General features: G+C 41.1%; 1 protein-coding gene across 3 annotated transcripts in view; it reads left to right on the top strand.

Annotated features, from left to right (window-relative positions):
- Nucleotides 1–6,370: 6,370 nt before the first annotated feature.
- The window catches only part of UAP1 (UDP-N-acetylglucosamine pyrophosphorylase 1), a 35,729-nt gene continuing 18,529 nt past the window's right edge, over nucleotides 6,371–23,570 (top strand). Inside the window, exons 1-2 of one of the 3 annotated variants that reach the window (XM_004385754.2) lie at nucleotides 6,371–6,520; nucleotides 14,608–14,936. In XM_004385754.2, coding sequence (XP_004385811.1) covers nucleotides 14,657–14,936 — 280 coding nt within the window. In that variant the 5' untranslated portion in view covers nucleotides 6,371–6,520; nucleotides 14,608–14,656. Of the gene's footprint in view, nucleotides 6,521–11,549; nucleotides 11,571–14,607; nucleotides 14,937–23,570 lie in introns of those variants that run through there. The other 2 variants (XM_023740019.1, XM_023740020.1) reach the window with 2 other exon arrangements.

Consider the following 23,570-nt stretch of genomic DNA (forward strand, 5'->3'; position numbering starts at 1 on the left):
TCTACTCTGTCCTGTAGGGTTGCTATGAGTCAGGACTGACTTGATGGCAGTGGGTTTTTTTTTGTTGAAAGGTTGTGGAAAACACAGAGTAAAAAAAAATGTGTCACATAACAGCATGTATTCATCATTTCACAATATTTCAAAACACATCCTGAGCTCTAGAAAATTTAGAGTGTGGGGGGGGGTGGTGAGCTGTTAGGTCAGGATGATCTCCTGGGAGAATGAAGTACTCATGTCCTAGGAAACTGTCAACAGGAAAGTCAAAGCCCTACTCCTTACCCCACCCATTGTTTGCAGCCTCTTGGAAACAGTCATCTCGTGGATATACAAGGCTTGCCTTGAACCTAGCCAGACTCTCTTGGAGCTTTGTATGCACTCCTGGGAAATAAGTGGGGTGCTTTTAGAAGTTCAGTGGGGTAGTTGAGGACAACATTACGCTCAGGATGATGAAGGGAGTACTCCTCTGGTGTGGCTTTGCTCAGACCAGCCCACTGTTGACAAAATCTGGGCAGATCATCATTGGTTGTACTGGGCAAGAAAGTATGGACAGACTGCCACGTATCCGACACAGCTGCAGGGAAACAAGTAAGCTCTTTTAGTTAAGTAACATACTTGCTTTTCTGAAATTAAAAATATATTTTCCTAATTACAAAACAATTTTCACTTCAGCAGATTTGGAAAATAACCAAAAAAGCATCCAAAAGAATATAAAAATTACCATAATCCCATTGTCCCTAAAAGACAAAACATAAAACCTACTGTTGCATATCCTTCTGAATGTTTGAATTTTTTCACAAGAATGGCCCATTCAAAACATCTCTCCTGAAATTCCAGCATTGGTCTACATTTTTAATAGAGGGCTATTCCATTTCCCTTCTTTTCTTTCCTTTTCCTTATTTTCTTTTTGTCTCTCATTCATTTATTTGCCTAATATTTATTGAATGGCTACTCTGTGCTAGGCCCTTTCTCTTTCAATTTTCTTTCCAACCCTGTAAATTGTATTATTATCTCAATTATGTAGATGATGAAATTGAAGTTCAGAGAATTTAGGTAATTTTTCCAAATCTTACAGCTTCTCTTTCTCTCCCTAATACACACACACACTCTATTCCCTTCTCTACTAGGTATCTACTTATCTTTTTTTAAACCAAGCTGGGATCACAAAATACTAATAAAAATACAGTTATGTGGTAAATACTCCCTTTCTCATGCTTTGACTTTCACAGCTTAATACCAAATCCTTACTTCCTACATTCTCTACCGGAGTACAAATTCCTTGTTTGTTTTGTTCTGCTTTTTTTTTTTTTTTTCAAGGAAGCAACAGCAGTTAGAAAAGGTGATAGCGTTGCTAGTGGGAAAACATAAACGAGCTCATAAAAGCCCCATCACCCAGGCTGAGCCATGAGGGGCAGCCTCCTATAAGGAGTGAGGCTGTTCTCACCTCCCACCTCTTTCTCAAACTCGATTGGCCTACCCTTTTGGAAAAATCCCTCTTTTACTCTCTTCTTCCTCTGAGCTTTGAAATCCTGATTTGTGCATTTATTCTGGCACTTACGGCCCTCTACCTTGAGCAGATACCATCTTTTCGATCTCTATTATTGCAGTATAAATTCCTTGAGGACACAGACTCTATCATTTGATTCCCCCATGGTGCCCATCACAAGGTCTAGCACAGAATGACACAATAAACACATTTCGAACAAACGTCTATTTGCATTCATTGAATGCTGAAAACATGCCAGTTTGCTCTTAAGGGACATCCATATAAACATTAATCTCCACTCTAAAAATGTTCCTGTACTTCTTATCTAAACCTTACTGTTTTCTACTGGCCGATTGCGAATCAGAGGAAACTACTTCCTCATTATCATCATAGGAGCCCTGGTGGTACTGTGGTTAAAGTGCCCAGCTGCTAACTGAAAGGTGGGCAGTTTGAACTCACCAGTGTTCTGCAAGACAAAAGACCCGGAGATCTGCTCCCATAAAGATTTTAAAACAAAAAACAAACAAACAAACAAAAAACCCAAACCCATTGCTGTTGAGTTGATTCCAACTCACAGTGATCCTATGGGACAGAGTAGAACTGCCTCATAGAGTATCCAAGAAGTGGCTGGTAGATTGAACTGCCAACCTTTTGGTTAGCAGCCAAGCTCTTAACCACCACCAGGGCTCCCCTGTAAAAATTACAGCCTAGGACACCTTTGGGGCAGTACTACTCTCTGTGGTATAGGGTCGCTATGAGTTGGAGTCGATTCCACGGCACACAGCAACAATAACAACATTATTCCAGTCCCAAGGACGCACAGCTGCCACCATAAACAGCGGCACTTCTGGTGGCATTTACAGCTTCCCAGGTGATGATGTGGCATTCTGACAGGGTGCCAGAGAGCATGTGACATGGGGCAGGCAAACTACTCTGTTGACTATGGCACACCCAATCTTCTTCCTCCAGAGCTGTGGGTTCCCTGGGTTAAAGATTTTCTTTTCTGTTTGGACTGTCAATGAAGAACTCCATTTTTTTTTTTTTTTTTTTAATTAATTTCAGCCTTACAGAGAAATTGCAGAGTGGTATTAGGAAGTTCCATATGCCCTTCATCCAAATTTCTTTATTATTATTTTGTCTCCTGAATTCCCTCCTCCCTGCCTCAATCTCTCAATCTCTTTCTCTGTGTATGTGTGTGTGTATATACACATTTTTTTCTGAGCCATTTAAGAATAAATTGCAGACATCATATCCCTTTGCCCCTAAATATTTCAGTACATATTTCCTAAGAACAAAGATAGTTTTATATGACCATAGTACAATTATCAAAATTTAAAAAAATTAACATTGATACAATGCTATTATCTAATCCAAAATCCATATTCAAATTTTGTTAATTATCCCAATAATGTCCTTTATAATTATGCTATTTCTTTTTTCTGGTCTAGGTTATAATCCAGGATCTCATATTACATTTCACTGTCATGTATCTTTAGTCTCCTTTAATCTGGAACAGTTTCTCAACAGTTTCTTTGTCTTTCTAGACATGGACATTTTTGCAGAGTAAAGCCAGTTAACGCTAGTTTTACTTATTATTCTTCTTGAATTCTTGAGCCTCTTATGGTTTTTCTTGTCTAATTGCATTGGCTGACCCCTTCAGTGTAATGTTAAATAATCATAGGTAGAATGAGCATCCTTATCTTATTCTCCACCATTAGCTCTTAAAAGACCATGTATATAATAAATATTTTGCAAGGACAGAAGCATGTCTTCAATGTAAGAAGCTTGAAGACATTTAGCTGCCAAGGTAAGATTAAGGGCCTATTCTTCTTGTCCCTAGTAACCAGAAAAAAAACAAAAATGAAAACAAAACTTAAGCAAAAATAGTAAAAGTCAAAATTTGATTTTATAATAGTTCATTAAAAACAGTTGTGCTGGACCCCACTTCTCCTTTTTTCTCTAAAGGACTTTTTTTCTTTTTTTTTTAATTTATTTTTGTTGTTGTTGAGAATATACACAGCAAAACATACACCAATTCAACACTTTCTCCATTACAGTTCAGTGACATTGATTACATTCTTCAAGTTGTGCAACCATTCTCACCCTCTTCTAAGTTGTTCCTCCCTCATTAACATAAACTTACTGCCCACCTAAGCTTCCTATCTAAACTTCCAAGCTGCTATTGTCAATTTCATCTCATATAGTTTGTCTTTTTTTTTTTTTAACTTTTTTCTTTAAATTTTATTTACTTTGTTGTTGTTGTTGAGAATATACACAGCAAAACACACACCAATTCAACCGTTTCTACATGTACAATTTGGTGACATTGATTATATTTTTTGAGTTGTACAAACATTCTCACTCCCCTTTTCTGAGTTGTTCCTCCCATATTAACATAAATTCACGGCCCCCTAAGGTTCCCATACAATTTTTCGAGTTGCTGTTGTCTATTTGATCCCATATAGTTCTTAAAAGAGCATAATGCTAAAGGCAGCCCTTTTTTACTAGTTAAGCTATATTATTGTTTGGTTTTAAGAAGATTTCAGGGGATATTTTTGGTTCAAGTTTCAAAGTTTATCTCAGGGGAATAGTTTTAGGGGTTCATCCACCCTCCATGGCTCCAGAAAGTCTAGAGTCCATGATAATTTGAATTGTGTTCTGCATTTTCTCCCTTTTGATTGGGATTCTTCAACAGACTCTTTGATCAAAATGTTCAGTAATGGTAGCCAGGCACCATCCAGTTCTTCTGGTCTCATGACAAAGACGGGAATTGTTTATGGAGGCATTTAGCCACACATTCCATATCCTCCTTCTGTTCCTGACTCTTCTTCCTCTGTTGTTTCAGGTGAATAGAGACCCATTGCTGTGCTTTGGATGGCTGGTTGCAAGCTTTTAAAGGACTCTTTATTAATGATTTTGCTCTTTATTCATCTATCCATCTGAGATTTATAAAATGCCTATAATATTCCAGGCACTATATTAGGTGCCTTCTCATTTAATTTTTACTACACCTATTTTATAAACACGGAAATTGGGCTTACAGAGGTTATCTGACTTACCCAAGGTCACACAGCTTCTAAGGATAGAACTATGATTTTAAACCTTGGACCCATGGTTCTAATTGTTTTAAACCTTCATCTTTTTTTTTTTTACTCAGGGAGTACAAGTGTACAAGAGTAACAATCAGTATATTTTTAGCAAGCAACTGTCTTAAACTTTCTTCCTTGTTTGTATTATTAAAAGTTACAGTTCTGTATTTAGCTACATCATTGTGGGCAGGTTCCTAGGTCTTTTTAAGCGGGACCTGGTTATCATTAATGGGAGTGATTTTGCTTTTCTCAGTTTTCACAAAAGATTTTAGAGAAATGTTCCTAATGGTATCAGGAATCGAAAACAGCCAAAGGCATTGCAGATGATGATAAAGCATACTAAGTTATACAGAACCTAGAACTACGCCTGACAAGAGTAAGCACTCAATAATGATATCTTAAAATTTAGTGTTTGCTCTGTGTATGTTACTAATACTGATTTAATCCTCACAACAACTGCATTTTTATTACTGTATTTTATAGATGAGAAAACTGATACACAAGAGTTAATACACTTGCACAAGATCACAAGCTAGAGAAGCTGGAATTGTGTCCTCATAGCCCATGCTCTTAACCGCTACACTATACATCTCTTGCATGAGTGAAGTTCTGGGATCGTGAAAGTTGGAGAGTATTCGATCTCCGGAACGTAAGTCTACCAGTGTGAATTCTTCTGTTGTTAATTGACAGGGTGGGTGATTTTGCAATTGATAAAGAAAATGAAAAAGCCCTTGCAGTCAAGAAAAGCACCTAAACGCCTGAATTTTTTTTTTTTTTAATGATAGGTGCTTTGTAAAATCTAGGTGTTTTTGGTATTCCATTATCTAGGGCTTCTTGCAAAAACCGTGCAAAGGAAAGTATAATGCAGCTTTAAATGTAAACACAGCTTCTAAGGGCACAGTGCTGAACATATACTCTGCATGTGCACACCTACACGAGATTATATAACAGGAAAGTATACAATAGGCAACTATAAACGCGGGTCCTGTAACAGCCTTAGAGGTCGTCCAGTTCAACCAGCATTTTCGTGCAGAAAATATCGAGGCGCAGCGAGGTTAAGGCCACAGTCATACAAAGTTGACCCTGAGCTCACTATCACTGGCCCGCTTTTCAGTACCTCAGGTTGCCTAAGACCTTTGCTTCCATTTCCTCTCTCCCTTCGTGCTTGTTTGTGCTGAAGTAAACGGGCCAGCCTTCATCCCTTTGGGACCTAAAATACCACCCAATAGAAAGAGAGAGCCCCGCCAGGAATCTGGCGAAATAACTAGCCTAAGGTCAGACGGCGCGTCAGGCCCGCCCTTAAGCGTTCTCTGCAGAGAAGAAGGCTGCTCTTTCCCAATCAACCTCTGGGGCGGTCGGAAATCCGCCACCCAAATGACACGGCTCATCGCCCAACTCCGCGGTCCGCCTCCGAGCCGTTGGGCCTAGGGGATGGTTAAGAGCCGCGTGCTCTCCACTCGTGGGACAACTGGTGACATCAGAGTTTAGGACCCAGCCGGGCGTTAACCTTTGCGGGGACTCGGGCCTAACCCTCCCCTAGGATGCAATTGTCATTCCACCCCCCGTCGCTAGGGCTCTGGAGAGGTGGGGCCGTCTGCTGACAGGACGCCCACCCCATCCCCATTGGACCAGAGAATGAGTGACGTGAAGATGCCCCGCCTCCACTCCGAGCCCCACCCTGGTCGCCTGCGCTCCGGGCGTTGACGTGTCGGGGGCTGGCGGTGGCGGCTCCTCCCCGCGCCGGCAGCCACTCGTCGCGGCGAGACAGGGGCGGGGTGGCCGGGGCCGGCGCTCCCCTCGGCCCAGCTCCCGGCCCGCCCCGCCGCCCCGGCCCCCCGGATCAGGGTATATATTCGGAACGGGTGCCGGACGCCGATGAGTGTCCGCGCCGTGGGAGCCGGAACCGGGCGGACCTGCATCCTCGCCGAGGGAGGTGAGAGGCTCGCAGGTCTGTCGCTGCCTCCTTCGCCGCCACCCTGGACGGGAACGGTGGGGCCCGGGCTCCGGGCGGGCGGACGGCCTGATCCCGCCACACACACGCCCCCACAGCCACGCACGCAGACGCGGACACGCGGCGCACGTACGAGCACAGCGCCGACAGCCTGGCACGAGTCGAGGAGCCCGCTTCACACCCACGCCCAGCCCTGTGCGCCCCGCAGGCGCATCCCACCCTTGGCGACCCGGCTGGAGTGGGGCTGGGCTGGGGAGGAGAAGAGGGCGCCCCAGATGGACGGGGGGTGCTGGGGGAGGATCGGGCTTGGGACACTATCTGGAGCCAGAGGGAGTTGTCAAAGACGGTTGGAGTTGGGGGAGGGGCCGGATAGGGGACCGGAGCCTTGCGGGTCTCAAGCCAGGGCCTCGTGGAGGGCGTTCCTAGGGGCACTTATGTCAAGCTGTGTCAAGGGGACCCTACAGTGGGGACAAGTGGTCGTTGGAGCTGTCGGGTGGGAGCGAGTTGGGGTGTCTTGAATGGATGAGGAAAAGAATTCTGAGAGCGCTGACAAGGACAGGAGATAACCTGTGGGGGAAGTGAGAGTGGGACAAAACCTACTTCCCGCTTTTTTTTTTTTTAATACTGATGATGGGAGAGGGTTGAAACTTTTGGGTTTCCCCTCACTTGGCTAAGCAGAAGCATGGGTTTGGAGGGCTGAGGGCACACATGTGCTGAACATATGGCTTCCTGAAGATTTTATCGAGCTTGGCCCCACGCTGTGGTGTATTTATTCGTACATGCTTTATGAAATCTGAAGTCAGGCGATAGTGATTATGATAATATATATATGTCATGATGTAGTGCTTTTAGTTTCAGGACTTTTGGGCGAAATTTATTGGGTGTGGGCTGAAGGGTTTGCAGGAAACTGAAGGCATTTGTCTATGTCTTCACTATTAGTCAGTTGACTCATTGAGCTGGGACTAAGAAAGACTTCATAGGCTGTGCTGCCAACATTTACAGGATTCAGTGTTTAATGGCTCAACCCCAAGACTGTTTTTCAAAAGCTCTAAGAGGCTTACTTACCAATTCTGGGGGCGTATATGAAGGGGTGGAAACCCTGGTGGTGTAGTGGTTAAGAGCTACGGCTGCTAACCAAAAGGTTGGTAGTTCGAATCTACCAGCTGCTCCTTGGAAACCCTATGGGGCAGTTCTACTCTGCCCTGTAGGGTCACTATGAGTCAGAATCTACTGGATTTTTTTTTTTTTTTTTGTTGTTGTTATTGCTCTGTTACCTAATGCCCTGATCTGAAACCAGAGGGGTTGTCAAGGCCTTTGGAGTTGGGGGAGGGGCCTAACCTGGATAGGGGACAGGAGCCTTGAGGTTCTCAAGCTAGGATTCAGTGTTTACATTGAATACACTACAGTATGCTTCCTTAAATCTGGGCAAATGCAGTCGTATAAATGAGATATTAGGAAAGACCTCAGTTTTTGGAAAATAGTTTAATATAAACCTTTTCTCTCTCAATTCCTTTTTTTTTTATATGACTTCTTTTTGTTTTTCTTATTGTACTTTAGATAAAGGTTTATAGAGCAAATTAGTTTCTCATTAAACAGGTAATACACGTATTGCTTTGTGACATTGGTTGCCAACCCCATGACATGTCAACGCTCTCCCCTTCTTGGCCTTCGCTTCCCTGTTACCAGCTTTCCTGTCCCCTCCTGCCTTGTCGTCCTTGCCCCTGAGCTGGTGTGCCCATTTAGGCTCATTTTTTTTTATGGGCCTGTCTAATCTTTGTCTGAAGGGTGAACCTCAGGAATGACTTCAGTACTATGATGTGTTTTTTAAATTAAAAAATAATAGCATTGTATCTCTTGAAACCTATATAAATCAGTAGAAATGCCTTTTAATACCCTAATGAGTGTTCAAGGCTCACTCTCCTGACTTCTTTTCTTTTGTGTTTATTTACACTCTCTAGAGGATCTCTTTCATATAATCCAGGGGATCATAACTTAATATCATGTATGCTGATGAGTTTGGAAGTTTTATCTTTATCTCTAGTATCACCTCTCAACTCCAGATTACTACATTCTGCTGTGTAATCAGCATTTCTACTTGGATGTCTAAGAGACATCTCAAACTTAAGATGACCAAACATGAAGTATGAATTCTCCTTGTTTCCCGAACATATCCCCAAATCTGCTCCTTGCTAATGTTTCCCCATCTTAGTAAATGGCACCACCCCTTAGAGTCATCTTTCTTAGATTCCTGTCTTTACCTCTCAACCATGTTCAATCCATTCTCGAATTCAGTAGGCCCACCTTCAGAATCTACCTTCTCTACCACTCTAAGCCACTATCTTCTCTCACCTGGACTATTACGTAGTTTCCTAACTGGTCTGCCTGCTTCTACTCTTGCCTTCATTACAGTCTTTTGTTCACAGAGCAGCAGAAAGTCCCTTTTAATACTAAAATCAGACCATGATATTCCCCTGCTCCAAATTCTTCAATGTCTTCCCAAATCTCAAAGTCCTAACTTGACTGACATGGCCCTGCCTGATCTGGTCTCTGCCCACTTCTCCAGCCTCATTTCCAGTCACTCTTTGCCTCAGTTACTCTGCTCTGGCTGCACCAACTGTCTTGCTCTTCCTTGAACATGCCAACCACATTCCTGTCTCAGAATCGCTGCACTTGCTGTTTCATCTACCTAGAATGTTCCTCCCCAAGATACTAACTTTATTTTGCCCCCTCTCTTCATTCAGATGTGTTCTTGAACGTCAGCTCCACAGGGACCCTACCTGACCACTCTGTCTAAAACAACCGCCATCACCCCGTTGCTCTTTAGTCCCTTATTCCCCTTAATTGATCTTTTTTCATTGTGCTTGTTTGCTACCTGACATTTCATATGTTTGTCTGTCTTCCATATGGAATGTGGGTAGTCACACTGTTGCTTTGTTTGTTGCTGTGTCCCTGCCACCTGAATCAGTGCCTGCGTAGTAGGTGCTGGTTAAATATTTGATGAATGAATTAACAATGACACATGAAAGTTTAATAGTTTTCCTTCCTAAATTGCCTATTAATGTTATCTTTACACATTAAAAGGAAACTTTTAGGAGTAACCTGTTCACATAAGTAAGTGAGAATGGTGGTTGTGAGCCTATCTTTTATTTAACGGAAATACCAGCGTTGATAAAAGTTCTGTCTCATCTACATCCATTTGCCTCTCATATCCTATTCCTTGCTCTTTGAAGATGCCTTTAATTTCTTGAAAAGTTTCTTATACTGTTCCCACTGAGTGCATTTTATCTTACCTGTTATATCCTTGGCAAATTGCTTTTCATCCTTCAATGCCCAACTCAAATAGTAGCTCTCCTCATGTTCAGAAGCCTGTTACTCAGTGGCCTGGAGCACAGATCTCACTTACGTAATAGTAGCTAATAGCATTTATGTGGTGCAAATGGATAACACACTTGGCTGCTAACCAAAAGGTTGGGGGTTCAAGTCCACCCAGAGGTACCTTGGAAGAAAGGCCTGGTGATCTACTTCCAAAAAAAATAGTTAGCTATTGAAAACCCTATGGAGCACAGTTCTACAATGACACATATGAGGTTGCCGTGAGTTGGAATTGACTTGGTGGCAACTGGTTTAAAAGCATTTACAGAGGGCTTTCTGTGTGCCAGGTACTGTTTAAACCCTGTTCATTATATTAACTTATTAATCCCCTTAACCTTATAAGTGCTATCATTATCTCCATTTTACAGATGAGAAAAATGGAGGCCTAGAAAGGTTAACTAACTTCTTCAGGTCACAAAATTAGGAAGTGGTGGAGCTGGGATATGAACCCAGCCAATCTGACTTGAGTCCAGTGCTGCTTACCACGAAACTGTATTGTCTTTCTTTTAAGTGAGACTGTTAGCATTTCCACTGTTTTTATGAGAAGCATTGCTGTATGGTGGAAAGAGCAAAAGCTTTAGAGTCAGGTAGATCTTGGTTAAAATTCCTCTTTTTCTGCCTACTAGGTATGTAACCTTGGGCAATTTTTTTTAACTTCTTTGAGCCTCATTTTCTCTTGGGTTGTAAGGATTGTTTCATTTCTGCCTCTCAAACTTGTTTTACCTGCATTTCACAGATGAAGATACCAAAGCTGAAACTAATAGAGCCCTGTCATGGATTGAATTATGTCCCCCCAAAAATGCATGTATCAGTTGGTCTGGGCCATGATTCCAGTATTGTGTGGTTGTCCTCCATTTTGTGATTGCAATTTTATGTAAAAGAGGATTAGGGTAGGATTGTATGACACCATTACTAAGGTCACATCCCTGATCCAGTGTAAAGGGAGATTCCCTAGGGTGTGGCCTGCACCACCTTTTATCTTACAAGAGGTGAAAGGGAAGCAAGCAGAGAATTGGGGACCTCATTCTATCAAGAAAGAAGCACTGGGAGCAGAGCGCTTCCTTTGGGCCTGGGGTTCCTGTGCAGAGAAGCTCCTAGTCCAGGGGAAGGCTGATGACGATGAGGACCTTCCTCCACAGCCGACAGAAAGAGAAAGCGTTCCCCTTGAGCTGACGCCCTGAATTTGGACTTGTAGCCTACTGGACTGTGAGAGAATAAACTTATCTTTGTTAAAGCCATCCACTTGTGGTATTTCTATTATAGCAGCACTAGATGACTAAGACAGAATTTGGTACCAGGAGTAGGGTGCTGCTCTATCAGATACCTAAAATGTGGAAGTGGTTTTGAAACTGTGAATAGACAGAGGAGCAGCAGTGGTGGCAGCAGAGAACCCGCAGTGGCAGAGAAGCAGCAGCGGCAGAACCAGGAGACCAACATGAGACGGTGCTGGTGCCGACCCATGGAGTGAGAGAGCTGAGTGCCCATGCACAGGAGACTTCTTGGCGGAATGGGGTGCTTTCAGGCACTTATTGGTGAAGCTACAGAGCTTTGGAACACTTGCCCCAGCAGGGCAGATGCTGGCATGAGGCCTGAGGAGCCAAGAGGCCAAGAAACCAGGAGGCAGAAGCTGAAGAGACAAGGAACACAAGAAGCCGAGCTGCCTCATTCTCAAAAGGTAATGCCCAGGACCTCTGGTGTTTCAAAGGGTGGAGCATTGGCCTCCAGTGTTTCTAAGGGTGGAGTTGCCACTCAGAAGGACTAGGAGAATGGGGCCACCTAAAGCCGAGGGAGCAGAGTTGCCATACCAGTGGGCCTGGAAGGTGGAACTGAAGCCCAGGGCTAAGGGGCCTCCACTCAGAATCCGGAGAGTGTGGTCAATACCTAGAGTCTGGAGGGCAGGGCTATTGTGTAAATGGTCTCAGAAAACAGGATTATTTTCAAGCCTTGAGGGCTAATGTAATGTGTTCTACTAACTTCCTTGGTACCTCTTTTGCCTTCTTTCTCTTCAGTTTCTCCGTTTATAATGGAAATGTCTAGCTTGTGCCTTTTCTGCCATTGTACGTTGGAAGCAGGTAACTTGTATTCTAGATTTCACAGATGACGAGGAGTTTTTGGATTTTGGACTTGGAGTTGATTTAAGACTTTTGCTATGATATGATGGGGCAAATGTGTTTTACATGTGGCAAGGACATGAATTTTGGGGGGCAAAGGGTGGCGTGTCATGGATTGAATTGTGTCCCCCTAAAATATCTGTCAACTTGGCTAGGTCATGATTCCCAGTATTGTATGATTTTCTACCATTTTGTCATCTGATGTGATTTCCCTGTGTTTTGTAAATGCTATCATTATGATGTAATAAGATGGATTAGCAGCAGTTATTGATGAGGTCTACAAGATCAGATAGTGTCTTGAAATATAAAAGAGAGAAGTGAGCAGAGAGACATGGGAACCTCATACCACTAAGAAAGCAGTGCCACGAGCAGAGTGTGTTCTTTGGACCTGAGGTTCCCGTGCAGAGAAGCTCCCAGACCAAGGGAAGATTGATGACACGGACCTTCCTCCAGAGCCAACAGAGAAAGCATTCCCCTGGAGCTGACACCCTGAATTTGGACTTGTAGGCTACTGGATTGTGAGAGAATAAACTTCTCTTTGTTAAAGCCATCCACTTGTGGTATTTCTGTTAGAGCAGCACTAGATGACTAAGACAAGCCCCAAGCAATAGAACTAGGAATAAAAGTCAGTTCTGTTTGATTTCAAAACTTATAAATAAATATTTTAGCTGGAGTCTGTGAGGTAGGCCTTTAAGGATGAGTGCAATTTCCGTAGATAGAAAAGACTGAAGAAAGTACTTGGATGTAGGGATGTGGGTCTTAGGGGACGGCAAATTAGAACTCTGTCCTACATTGATAATTTAATAAAGCTTCATTTTCATTTGATAGAAAGTCCTTAATTTAGTTATGATCATTGGTAGCTCTAAAGTACATTTTATAGATGGTATCATTTCTTTTGCTTCTTGTAGTATTCTATCCCTGAATTAAATCTAAGTAGCAGACCAAAAATAAAAGCTGGGGATATAACACGCTTAACTTTATGTGCTAATCTAATATGAAATTTATTTTATAAGAAGAATCATGAAGCCAACCTGTCACTTTGATTTTTGGGGGCATCCGATTAAAAGTCTCTAAAAGTTAGATGCATGTCTCTGTTGGACAGTAGTATCTTTCCTGAATTTATTTTTGAGTGGACACTAGTTAAAATTATTTCTAAGAAATATCTGATTTGGGTTGGCATGCCCAAGACAGAATAAAAAGTAATAATGATTTGAAAAATGAAGTGTTTGCTCATTCCGTAAAGTTCCTCACCCACCTGTCCTATGCATTCTCTTCCTTTCTCTTCCCCCATGCTGGTTTTACACTATCCTGTGCCACTGCTACTTTCTCTCATGTTCCTAAAGCATAGTGACACTGCCCTATTTAGTAATCTACTGTTGGCTTCCTATTACTTATACTATTAGGTCTGAATCCCTCTGCATAGTTTTCAAAGGCTCATTGTGGTCTAATCGGTCACTACTTTATTTCTCACCATTGTACAAAGAATCCCAACTTTCTTCATGCTCTCCACCCCACACATACTTTCTCCTCATTGCCATCCTAGCTCAGCTTGTTTCTTAATTTTTTCTGTCTAGTCTGCCCAGGTCTTGGAGGAGGCCCAGCTAGATCTCGCCTCCTTTGTGAACTCTTTCTAGACACCACCTGTCTTCTTTTGCATTTATCTGTATTATGCGACGAGATTCAATACTTTCTCATTCTCTTTTTTTCCTTACCACTATCAGTTTAACATGACATTATCATGAAATGCTCTTAAGAAACCTTGCCTTATTCACTGAGTGTTAGTATGAAATGCTTTTCTTTTTAACTAGGGTTTAACTTCTTAGTGAGTAGAGACAGTGGGCATGGTTTTATTGCTTCTCTACAGAAGCTGCTGTTGAAACAAAATGTATTTTCATGGTTATAGGTGGTCCTGTGTGCTTAAGAACTTGGCTGCTAACCAAAAGGTCAGCAGTTCGAATCCACTGGCTGCTTCTTGGAAACCGTGTGAAGCAGTTCTACTCTGTCCTGTAGGGTCGCTTTGAGTCGGAATCGACTCGACGGCAGTGGGTTTGGGTGTTTTTTTTTGTTTTGTTTTGTTTTTATCTTCCTGAATATTGCTGTATTCTGAATTCAACAGTTATTTCTAACATTAGAGATAAAAGGAGAACAGTTGAAATATTAAGCAGTCAGGTATTCTTTCAGTGGTAGCGTAGTAGTCAGAGGAGTAGTTCAGAGGCAACTAAATGTGTTCGTTAGAGTGTGAGCCCTGGACTCAGACTGCCTGGCTTCACATCCCAGCTCCAGCAGCTGGGTAGGTCGCTTACCTGCTCTATATCTCAGTCTCCTCAACTGTAAAAGAGTAATAGTGATAACACCTATGTCATAGAGTTGTTGAAAATTAAATGAGATAATGTAGGTGAAGTACTTAGCGCAGTGCCTGGTACGTAATTCTAATTATTACCATACAATTTTGATCTCTTACAAATACTGAGTGACCTAAAGGCAGAAGTTATTTCCCTTAACACCAAGTTTTTAAATGTACTTATTTTTAGGAGAAAAACCTCAAGTTTGGAGATTGGACTTTGACCTATTATTAATTCCTTTTCTCTTTTGGGTTTACAGGTGTAGAAATTAAACCCCTATTCTCGCAAAGCTTGGCTACCAGAGCATTATGAACCTTAATGACCTCAAATGCAGGTTGTCCAAAGCTGGGCAAGAACATCTGCTACAGTTTTGGAATGAGCTGGAAGAAGCCCAACAGATAAAACTTTATGAAGAGCTCCAGGCCATGAACTTTGAGGAGCTGAACTTCTTTTTCCAAAAGGCCATTGAAGGGTTCAACCAGTCCTCTGATCAAGAGAAAGTGGATGCACGGATGGAACCTGTACCTCGAGAGGTGTTGGGCAGTGCTACCAGGGATCAAGATCAGCTCCAGGCCTGGGAAAGTGAAGGTACTGAGCTTGTACACATTTGTGCTAAGGTTTATTATGAGATATATTAAAATTGTTAAAGTAGCTGGGTCATGAAACTAGTATTTTGACTCTTGTACTACCTTAACCCCAGTGTTTCAGAGAAGGAGACAGATGGTGTTGCCCAGACCTCTGCAGGGTCACCCGTTAGCAGTCTCTACATTCTTTTTCCATTTCTGGTGCCCAGTTCAAGGTTTTTCTCATTCAAGTCTTAATTTGCCTCCAGTATCTTTCTCCTTAGTGTCTGTACTTCTGCTAGATTTCTCTTCTTGAAGCACAAATTAAATGTTTCAGTTTGTTCTTGTTGTTGGGTTCATCAAATCAATTCTGACTTACAGTGACCCCATGTAATAGAATAGAACTTCCCTGTAGGCTTTTCTAGGTTGTAATCTTTATAGAAGCACATCACTAGGCATTTTCTCCCATGGAGATGCTGGGCGGATTCGAAACACCACGTGATGCAGTGAATTATTTAATATAGCCCTTCTAGCCATAGTCTTTGTAACTCTCACCAAATGACTAGGTGGGGCTATGCAAATGAGGTGTATGGAAACCTAACAAGAGGATTGGTCAGTTTTGCCATCCTGCTAGGCTTAAAAGGAGACAGAGAGAGAGTATGAGCTGTAACGTGGAAGACAGAGAGGGAGAGCTGTAACACAGGGAAAGATGGCGAGAAGCAGCAGCAGAGAAACGGTGGCAGCAGAGCCAGGAGACTGACAGAAGACGGCCTGGTGGGCTTCTCGGGCCACAAAGTGAGAAAGCTGAGCGCCTTTGGGCAGGAGGCTTGCTTGGGGGTGCCTCTGGGCGCTTATCAGCAGAGTTAAAAGAGCTTTGTAACACTTGCCTGAGCAGGGCAGAGGCTGAGGGACCAGAGAGAGGCATGCCTGCGGGCAAGGCTGAGAAGAGGCTATCCTGATGGAAGAACTGTATTTTGAGCTTTCCTGAACCTGAATTGTAACCTTTTACTTCCCTAATAAACCCCATAATCATGAATATTGTCTGAGAGTTCTGTGTGGCCACTGCAATGAATCATCGAACCCAGGAGAGGAGTAGAGTGTGCCATGGGAGGGACAAATGGTGGCAGAATTGGTAAAAAGGGCTGGCGAGGGGAGGTTTGTCTGACCCCTGCCTCATAGGAATCAGCCTTGGGCTGTTGATCTTGATTCTCCTTCCTCCTTGTGAAGTTAGAGGAGGTCAGATGCCTCCACCACGCCTTTTTACATGCCAACTTTTTGGTTAGCAGCTGAGCATACAACAATTGTGCCATCAGGGCCCTACCCTAACCTGGTTCACGTCTATATTTCCAATCTTGCTCCATACTTAGCCCTGTCCCTACTCCCTCATACATTTTAGCCATCTCAAACTATCTTTCCTTGAACATTATATTATGCTTTTCCTGCCTTTGCTTCATACTTATCCTGGCCTTTGCCTCTAACTGACCTCATAAGGTCATCTCCTAGAATTGTGCACTGCAGTGGCTCTGCTGCTTGGTGGACTTCACTCATTCTTTCAGGCTTACCTCACACATACTATTTCATCCACGAGCTTTTCTTCAGTGTTTCAAGTTGGAGTTAGTTTTTCTTGCTTTTATTTCATTCTACTTTATCACATTGTAAACGACTGAAGAGCAGCCCATGTGTCATTGTCTGTGTATGCCACGTAACAGAACAGGATTTTGCATCTACAAGTTGGTCAATAAATGCTTTTTCTTCCGAAGCATACTATTCTAGTGCTTTTGAGAAAGGCTGCGAGAGCTCAACCGTAGCTTTTTGGTGGAGATAAGAGCTGTGGTTTTTACAATCTCCTACTTAAGAGCACACAACAACCACTACCACTCTCTAACTAAAAGGTTGACTGTATATTGCAGTCCAGGCCCTTGAGTGTTTGTGCATGCTCCTTGTCAAATCTGGGCTTCATTTCCTCAACGGTAGACTGTTCAGATTGAACTAATAATTCATTTTTTTCTTTCTAACATTACTTTATTATGAAAATAATATCAAAGTAACATAAATACAATGTAGAAATTGCTTGTAATCTCATCAAATCAATGTTTTTATTTCTCACATTACCACCTAGTACTTGATCATATACATATTTGCTTTTATACATGGGCAATAATATTATAGATATAATTGTATATTTTCACCATACTATGGCTATTTTTATCTTCCACTCTTTGGCTCCCTTCTTCCCTCTTGCCCCACCCCCTCAAAAAAAAAAAAAAGAGAAACTGGCCTTATCAACCTTCTGTATCCTTCCTTAAGAGCTCTAGTGGCTCAGTGGTTAAGCGCTCGGCTGCTAACTGAAAGGTTGGTGGTTAGAATCCACCAACTGCTCTGTGGGAGAAAGATGTGGCAATCTACTTCCATAAAGATTACAGCCTAGGAAACCCTATGGGCAGTTCCGCTGTGTCCTATAAGGTTGCTGTGAGTCAGAATTGACTTGATGGCAATGGGTTTTCTTATTTGGTATCCCTCTTTGTATCTTTCTCTAGTCTCACAGATTCACTGATTTTCAAACTGTTCTTCAGAGCCCTAGAGGTTCCATTGCTAGAGAAGCGTCTTATGTGGGGACGGGTGAGGGGATGCTAGCAGAGGTCTCCAACCCCTTCTTCTCCCCATTTATAAAGAGCAATTCTATTGTTATCTGTTTTTTGTATTTGATCTTTACATGAAGTTTCATTTGAAAGGGTTTGAAGATTAAAAAACAGTTTGAAAGTAATTGGATTATCTTCAAGGAGGGCCCTTTCAGATCTGAAATGGTAGTGGCTAACGCAGCATCTTACTTGGAACAGGGCTCTGCCACTATGATGTGAGTGAGTGACTTCCAGATGGATCCTTCGGAACGGAGAACTTTAATGATCATATGACCCCTACTGATTTTGGATTCATTAATCTTCCTGTCTTCCCTGTATTTCAAAAAAGCTACTATTTCAAACCAAAAGCCACTCAGGCTACTTTTTGCCCTCTAATATCCCAGCTGCCTATATTTCTCCTTGGAATTTTAAGAAGATTAAATTTCAGAATCAACTCTTATGGGAAGTCAAAGCTTTGACCTTGTACAAGGTGAACAAAAGTAATAATCAAGACCTCCTGTAATTTGAGTCTGTGGGTAATGTTTGCCAACTCCTTTATGACCTCTTTGTTGGAAGTGGTGGAACTAGTCTACGTTTATAATCTGATTTAAACTAAAATCCCCAACCATTAGAACCAAGTACAGTAGTAGAAAGTGCAAAACAAACTTCCTTTTGGCTTAGTGTCAGAGGAACAATATTTGTTGCTTAAACAGTAGGAGTGGAGAAGGAGAGGTTGTAACTGACATTATATCATTTTGCTTAGCCAGAAACTACGTTGTGTTTGCAAATTCATAACCTACCAAGGAAATCTCATTTTGTTATCAAAGGGACGAGATTGCCATTGTGAAGATTATGGAGTTATGTTTCAGATAGTAGGGAGATCTTGGTAGTTGTATCAAGGTCAGTTGTGTTTTTGTTGTTATTCTTTGTTCATTTGCTTTTGTTTTTCTGGGATAGGAGAATAAAAGCATTGTATAGTAATTTCAGATTATCTGATAGCTATTGACATTATAATAGACATTTTGACACCTAAGATGCAAAATTCTTTATTTCTAAAGGAAGAATATATAAGTGACTGCTGTGCTCCTTGTTGAAGAGAAGTCTTATTTTAATTCTTGACCAGCTGGAGAAAATGTGATGTAGAGAACAGCCAGAAAATATGTTTCTTACAAAGCTGAGATTTTGAAAGAGAAGGAATTAGAAACTTTGATAAATGTGATTTTTGTAAAGATACTCAAATTGGGAAAATATATTTGCTTAATAAGTATACCCAGTCTTTATTGAGACATTGTCTTATTATTCTTAATGGTGCTTCTCTACCATATGGCACTCTGGTAGAAAAGTAGTACATAGATTATTTAGAAGAACTGTACTCATAACTAGAAGAAATGTACTCATAACATTATCTACTCCACATTTTCTGAGCTCTAGTACAACAATATTTTTAATAGGTTTATTTTATTTTAAAAGCAATATGTGCTTATTTTAGAGAATTTAGCAAATACTAAAAAAAACAAAAGAAAAAAAATATCAATCTGTACCATCCCATCATCCAGAGATAAATACTCCCTGGTAATATTTTATAGTATTTTCTTCCAAACACAAACTTTGGGATGATGGTTTACAGACATTTTTGTAGCCTGCTTAAGAATTTGTTATGATGGAAAATTTCAAGCATACTTGGAAGCAAATATTTAGAGATAAAAATAGTATAATGAACCCCCACATATGCAGTACCTTGATTAAACAGTTAATCAAATTTTTGCCACTTTTGCCTCATCTATCTTTTTTTTTTGCCATTTTCTTTGCTGTAGTATTTTAAGGCAAATCTCAAACATCATGTTAAATCTTACTCTCATGTAATTCAGCATGCATCTCTAAATATATGGACATTTGGTTACTAATCATTACACCATTTTTATGCTCAATGAAATTCACAATAATTCCTCAGTATCTTAATACCCAGATCAAATAGAGATTTCCCTGATTGGTCTGCTTTTTGTGCTTAATGTTTTAGGGGAAGAGTTGATCTGTAAAATAACAGTGCAGCTATAAAATGTGCTTAAAAATTAAAGACTTAAATTATCTCCTGACTAACTTTCTTAGATCGTTTTTCTTTCTTTCCACCAGTTGCATACCTGTTTCCCCCGTTCTCTTGTCCTGGAGTACTGGCTATTTAAATGGAAGTCTAGCAGTGCTTTACTTGGAAAACACCTGTGCTGTCCGTCCTTCTTGTTTCAGGCACATGCCCTAGTTAAAGTGTGTGGGAGGAACTAGTCCAAGCAGGAAGTTATCTCGGAAGCATTTGATTGCTGACGGGCCACTGCAGATTCTTCTACTTCTTGTAAACAGTAAAAAGTGCTCAGACTCTTAATGCATGACTCTGAGGAGAGAGATCAGTCTCACCTTGAACATGTTTCAGTCCGGTGTGGGTTTTTATTTAAACTCTGATTTGATCTGTGTGGAGGTCTGCTCTGTAGAAAAAGTTCTTATCTCTTGTGTCCCATACATAACAGAGAGAGAAATGATGATATAGTAATGTACTTTTCAGGTTGTTTTTTTTCCTTTGTCTTTCTGTAGAAGTTTGGGAGTAGGAAAAGTTGATAATTTCCTAATTGTCACGTGGATTAAGTACATTTATAGTCAGTTGACGTTTTTTCAGATCGGTGCAGTGTCGCACATTTCAGATTTAGGTGATAGCAAATACCAGTACAGTCTGAAATAATGTTATTGCCATACAGCCAAAGAGCTTACTAAATTTTATCCGTCCACTTAATTCCATGCAGTATTTTATCTGCTATTATAAGATGGATAATCATTTATGTGTTACATACTTTTGATAAACATTGCAGCTTTATTGTAGTAACACAACCAAAGCGGGTGAGTATTTCAGCTGGCGTACCCATAATTTGATATTGTTAACAACAGCTGTAGCTGCATTTAGTTCTTGAATTGCAGCTGGTCTTGATACTCTAGGGACTGCTTTCTTTCCTCTGGTTTTTCTGTCCGCACCTAAGTGAGGTACATAAGCAGGAAGAAGTTAATACAGAAACCTTTTTACCACAAATACATATGGATTGTGTTATAAATAGTTGTGCTAGTTGTGGTTAGATAGAGATAAGATGTAAATGTAAATCTGCCCGGAAATGTACACCTAGCAAACATAATCCTCACGCTACTCTTAAGAAATGGTGACCAGATGGCTTATCAGTTCCACAGCTGGAAAGAAGAGTTGAAGAAAGTATGGCAGACAGGGGTTTAAGAAATGAACAATACCATTTATTTTAATAAAGAATGAGACCACCATGAGCTGCTGGTTAGCAAAGCCTTAAAATTGGAAAATTTGAGAAAACTGAAATGAAGGAGTAGTTTAGGGGAGTTGACTGATCCCTGAAAGAGGAAAGTTTGTGCAGGGATATTTACATAACTGGTTAGAACCTGTGGAAGACACTGCATTGTGTTGGGGGCCAACAGGAGAGAAGGAGCCGAGACATGGAGCTCACCCTGGGAGCAGGGCTCTTACCTTCTCAGGGAAGATAGTTATCTTTGGACTGAGGGTAAAAGTAAGAATGGAATAGTCAGGAAGACTGACTAGAGCCACATTAACAGTAAAACAACTTCAAACACATGTGCCATATGAAGAATATAAATAGTACAAAAAGAACGAAGGCCTCTGTGTCCAGAATACTTACCTGGGACTTCTTGAAGATGTTGAGAAGTATTTCTGACTCTCACACCGTTGGTGCTATGGCCAGGCTGCAGTTCTTTGGCTGCATTTTAAAAAGATGCAAAACTTGTTTTGCAGCAAAACCTAAACCGGAACGACCTGAGACTATTTATAAACTTTATTTGTTTAACTTAATGTGATTACGGGGTGCTGTTCCGGATCTGCTGGGAATGTAATACATTATACGTATCCAGTATTCCTTTCCTAAATTCTGAAGAGTTCTACATTCTGAAACAAATCTGATACCAAATGTTTAGGTAGAGGATTGTGGGCCTATTTTAAAATGATACTTTTTGGGTCAGTGACAGCAGAATTAAATGTATGCCCTGGAAACGAGAATTTCTTTGATAACTCAAGGAATAACCACGGTTTTCAAAACTGCCTTATATGGTTCCCTGCTCTCTCCGATTCCGGCTGGTGCTTTATCTCAGTCAGCCTGTTATGGTGATTACCGGGCTTAGTTAAGGTGGACACAGGCCTGGAATACTGTTAGAAGTATCAGTGTTTGGAAAGTTTTAGAGATGTTGGCTCTTCCTGGCTCAGCAGCTTTTCTGTGTAAGATGGTGGGTAAAACAGACTTTTTTTTTTTTTAAAGAAAAAGGCAGCATCACCTCTCATGAATTCAGTGAAAAAGGGAAGAAAGGGCAACAAGGAAATTGGAAGAGAAGTTTATACTCCTAAAAATAATGGTGCTGTAATATATCTGTTAAATGTTTGGGTGTGACAGAGGCTGCCCGCAGTGTACCCTCCAGAGGCAGTGTGGTGTAGTGGTGGATAGCCCCGGAGCTGGGTTCTGATCCTCATCCGTGTTTACTAGCTGTGTCTCCTGGGGCAGGGCCCTTAACTTCCCTGAACCTGTTATCTCTAAAATAGGGGAAAGTATATCTGCCTTAGAGCATAGCCACTATGTTGGGGTCTAACGTTAGTGACCTCTGGTTTTGTTTTATTACTTTCAAACTCCAGTCAGGTACAATTAATTGCTGTGGAGATAATTACAAGCACAATTCTGGTTTGAGGCAAGGAAGAAAGAGAGCAAATTAAATCTCAGGTAGCTAAGATCAGCTTCATATCAAAGGTAAAAATTACAGAAATGTGCTTTTAAATTTTTTAGTTGACCAAACAGCTAGAATAGTTGCTGAATAATGTCTTTGAACTGTACTCATTCACTACTGAAGACAAAATGTAGAATCAGGACTGGGGACAGTTTTGGTTTTATAATGGGTTTATTTAGCATTTTTCTTTAAGTTGTCGATGTACTAGTGTATTAGCTTTAAGAAAATCTATCACAAACACCTAAAGCATAAAGTTGGTAAGGTAAATAAACCCGCATTACTAAAGATTTAAAAAATAATAATAATATTGGCCACCACTGCTCCCTCTGATGTGACCTTCGATTGTAGGCAGTAGGCTATAACATTTCCGAGAATTTTAGTCAAAGTACGAAATTCAGAAAACAAGAATGGAAAACAGCAACGATCGCTTTACTCTGATTTGACATTGTCCAGTTTTTCTAGCTTCCCAGTCTCCATGTTGGCTGTCACACGGGCTGCTCTGCCTTGCTGTGCTGAGATTGTCCACCTTCCAGTGCTGTCTGTCATGATTTTGGGGTGTGTGTGTGTGTGTGTGTGTGTGTTTAATCCAAACTGAGAGTCTCTGTCTTTCAATAGCTTTTAGTTTCTTTACTTTTCTCCTTCCTTCCTTCTTCCTCCCTCCCTCCCTCCCTTTTCATTTGAATCTTAACTCCATGATGAATTTGTTTTAGTCCAGAGAGCAACATTTTTATCAAGATACTATATTTGATTACTCCTTATTGCTGAGTATTCAACTGATGAAAACGGACAGACTTCTAGACAGAGAAGTAAATCAGTAATAAAAAGACTGAATCTCACATCCTTCTGAGCTGCTGTAGATGGCCCATTTTTTAAAAAGACATTTTAATCAATTTTATTAAAGTATAGTTACATATAATAAGGTATATGAGGTTTATGAGTTTTAACAAATATGTATACGATGTAAGCTACCACACCAGTCAAACTGGGCATTTCTATCACCCTGCAAAGTCCTTTCATTCCCCTTTGCAGGTAATCCCCCAAGCCCACTCAGCTGAGTCAGGTTTCAGACCCAGATACGCTGACATCAGAGCCTGGGTTCCTAGCCATTGTACTATACTGCTTTTTTTAAATTTTTTAAATTGCACTTTAGGTGAAGGTTTACAGAACAAATATTTTATCATTAAACAGTCAATACACATATTGTTGTATGACATTAGTTAACAACCCCACGACATGTCAACATGCTCCCTTCTTGGCCTTGG

The sequence above is a fragment of the Trichechus manatus genome, unplaced genomic scaffold (assembly GCF_000243295.1).
Source record: "Trichechus manatus latirostris isolate Lorelei unplaced genomic scaffold, TriManLat1.0 scaffold00145, whole genome shotgun sequence".
NCBI lineage: Eukaryota > Metazoa > Chordata > Mammalia > Sirenia > Trichechidae > Trichechus > Trichechus manatus.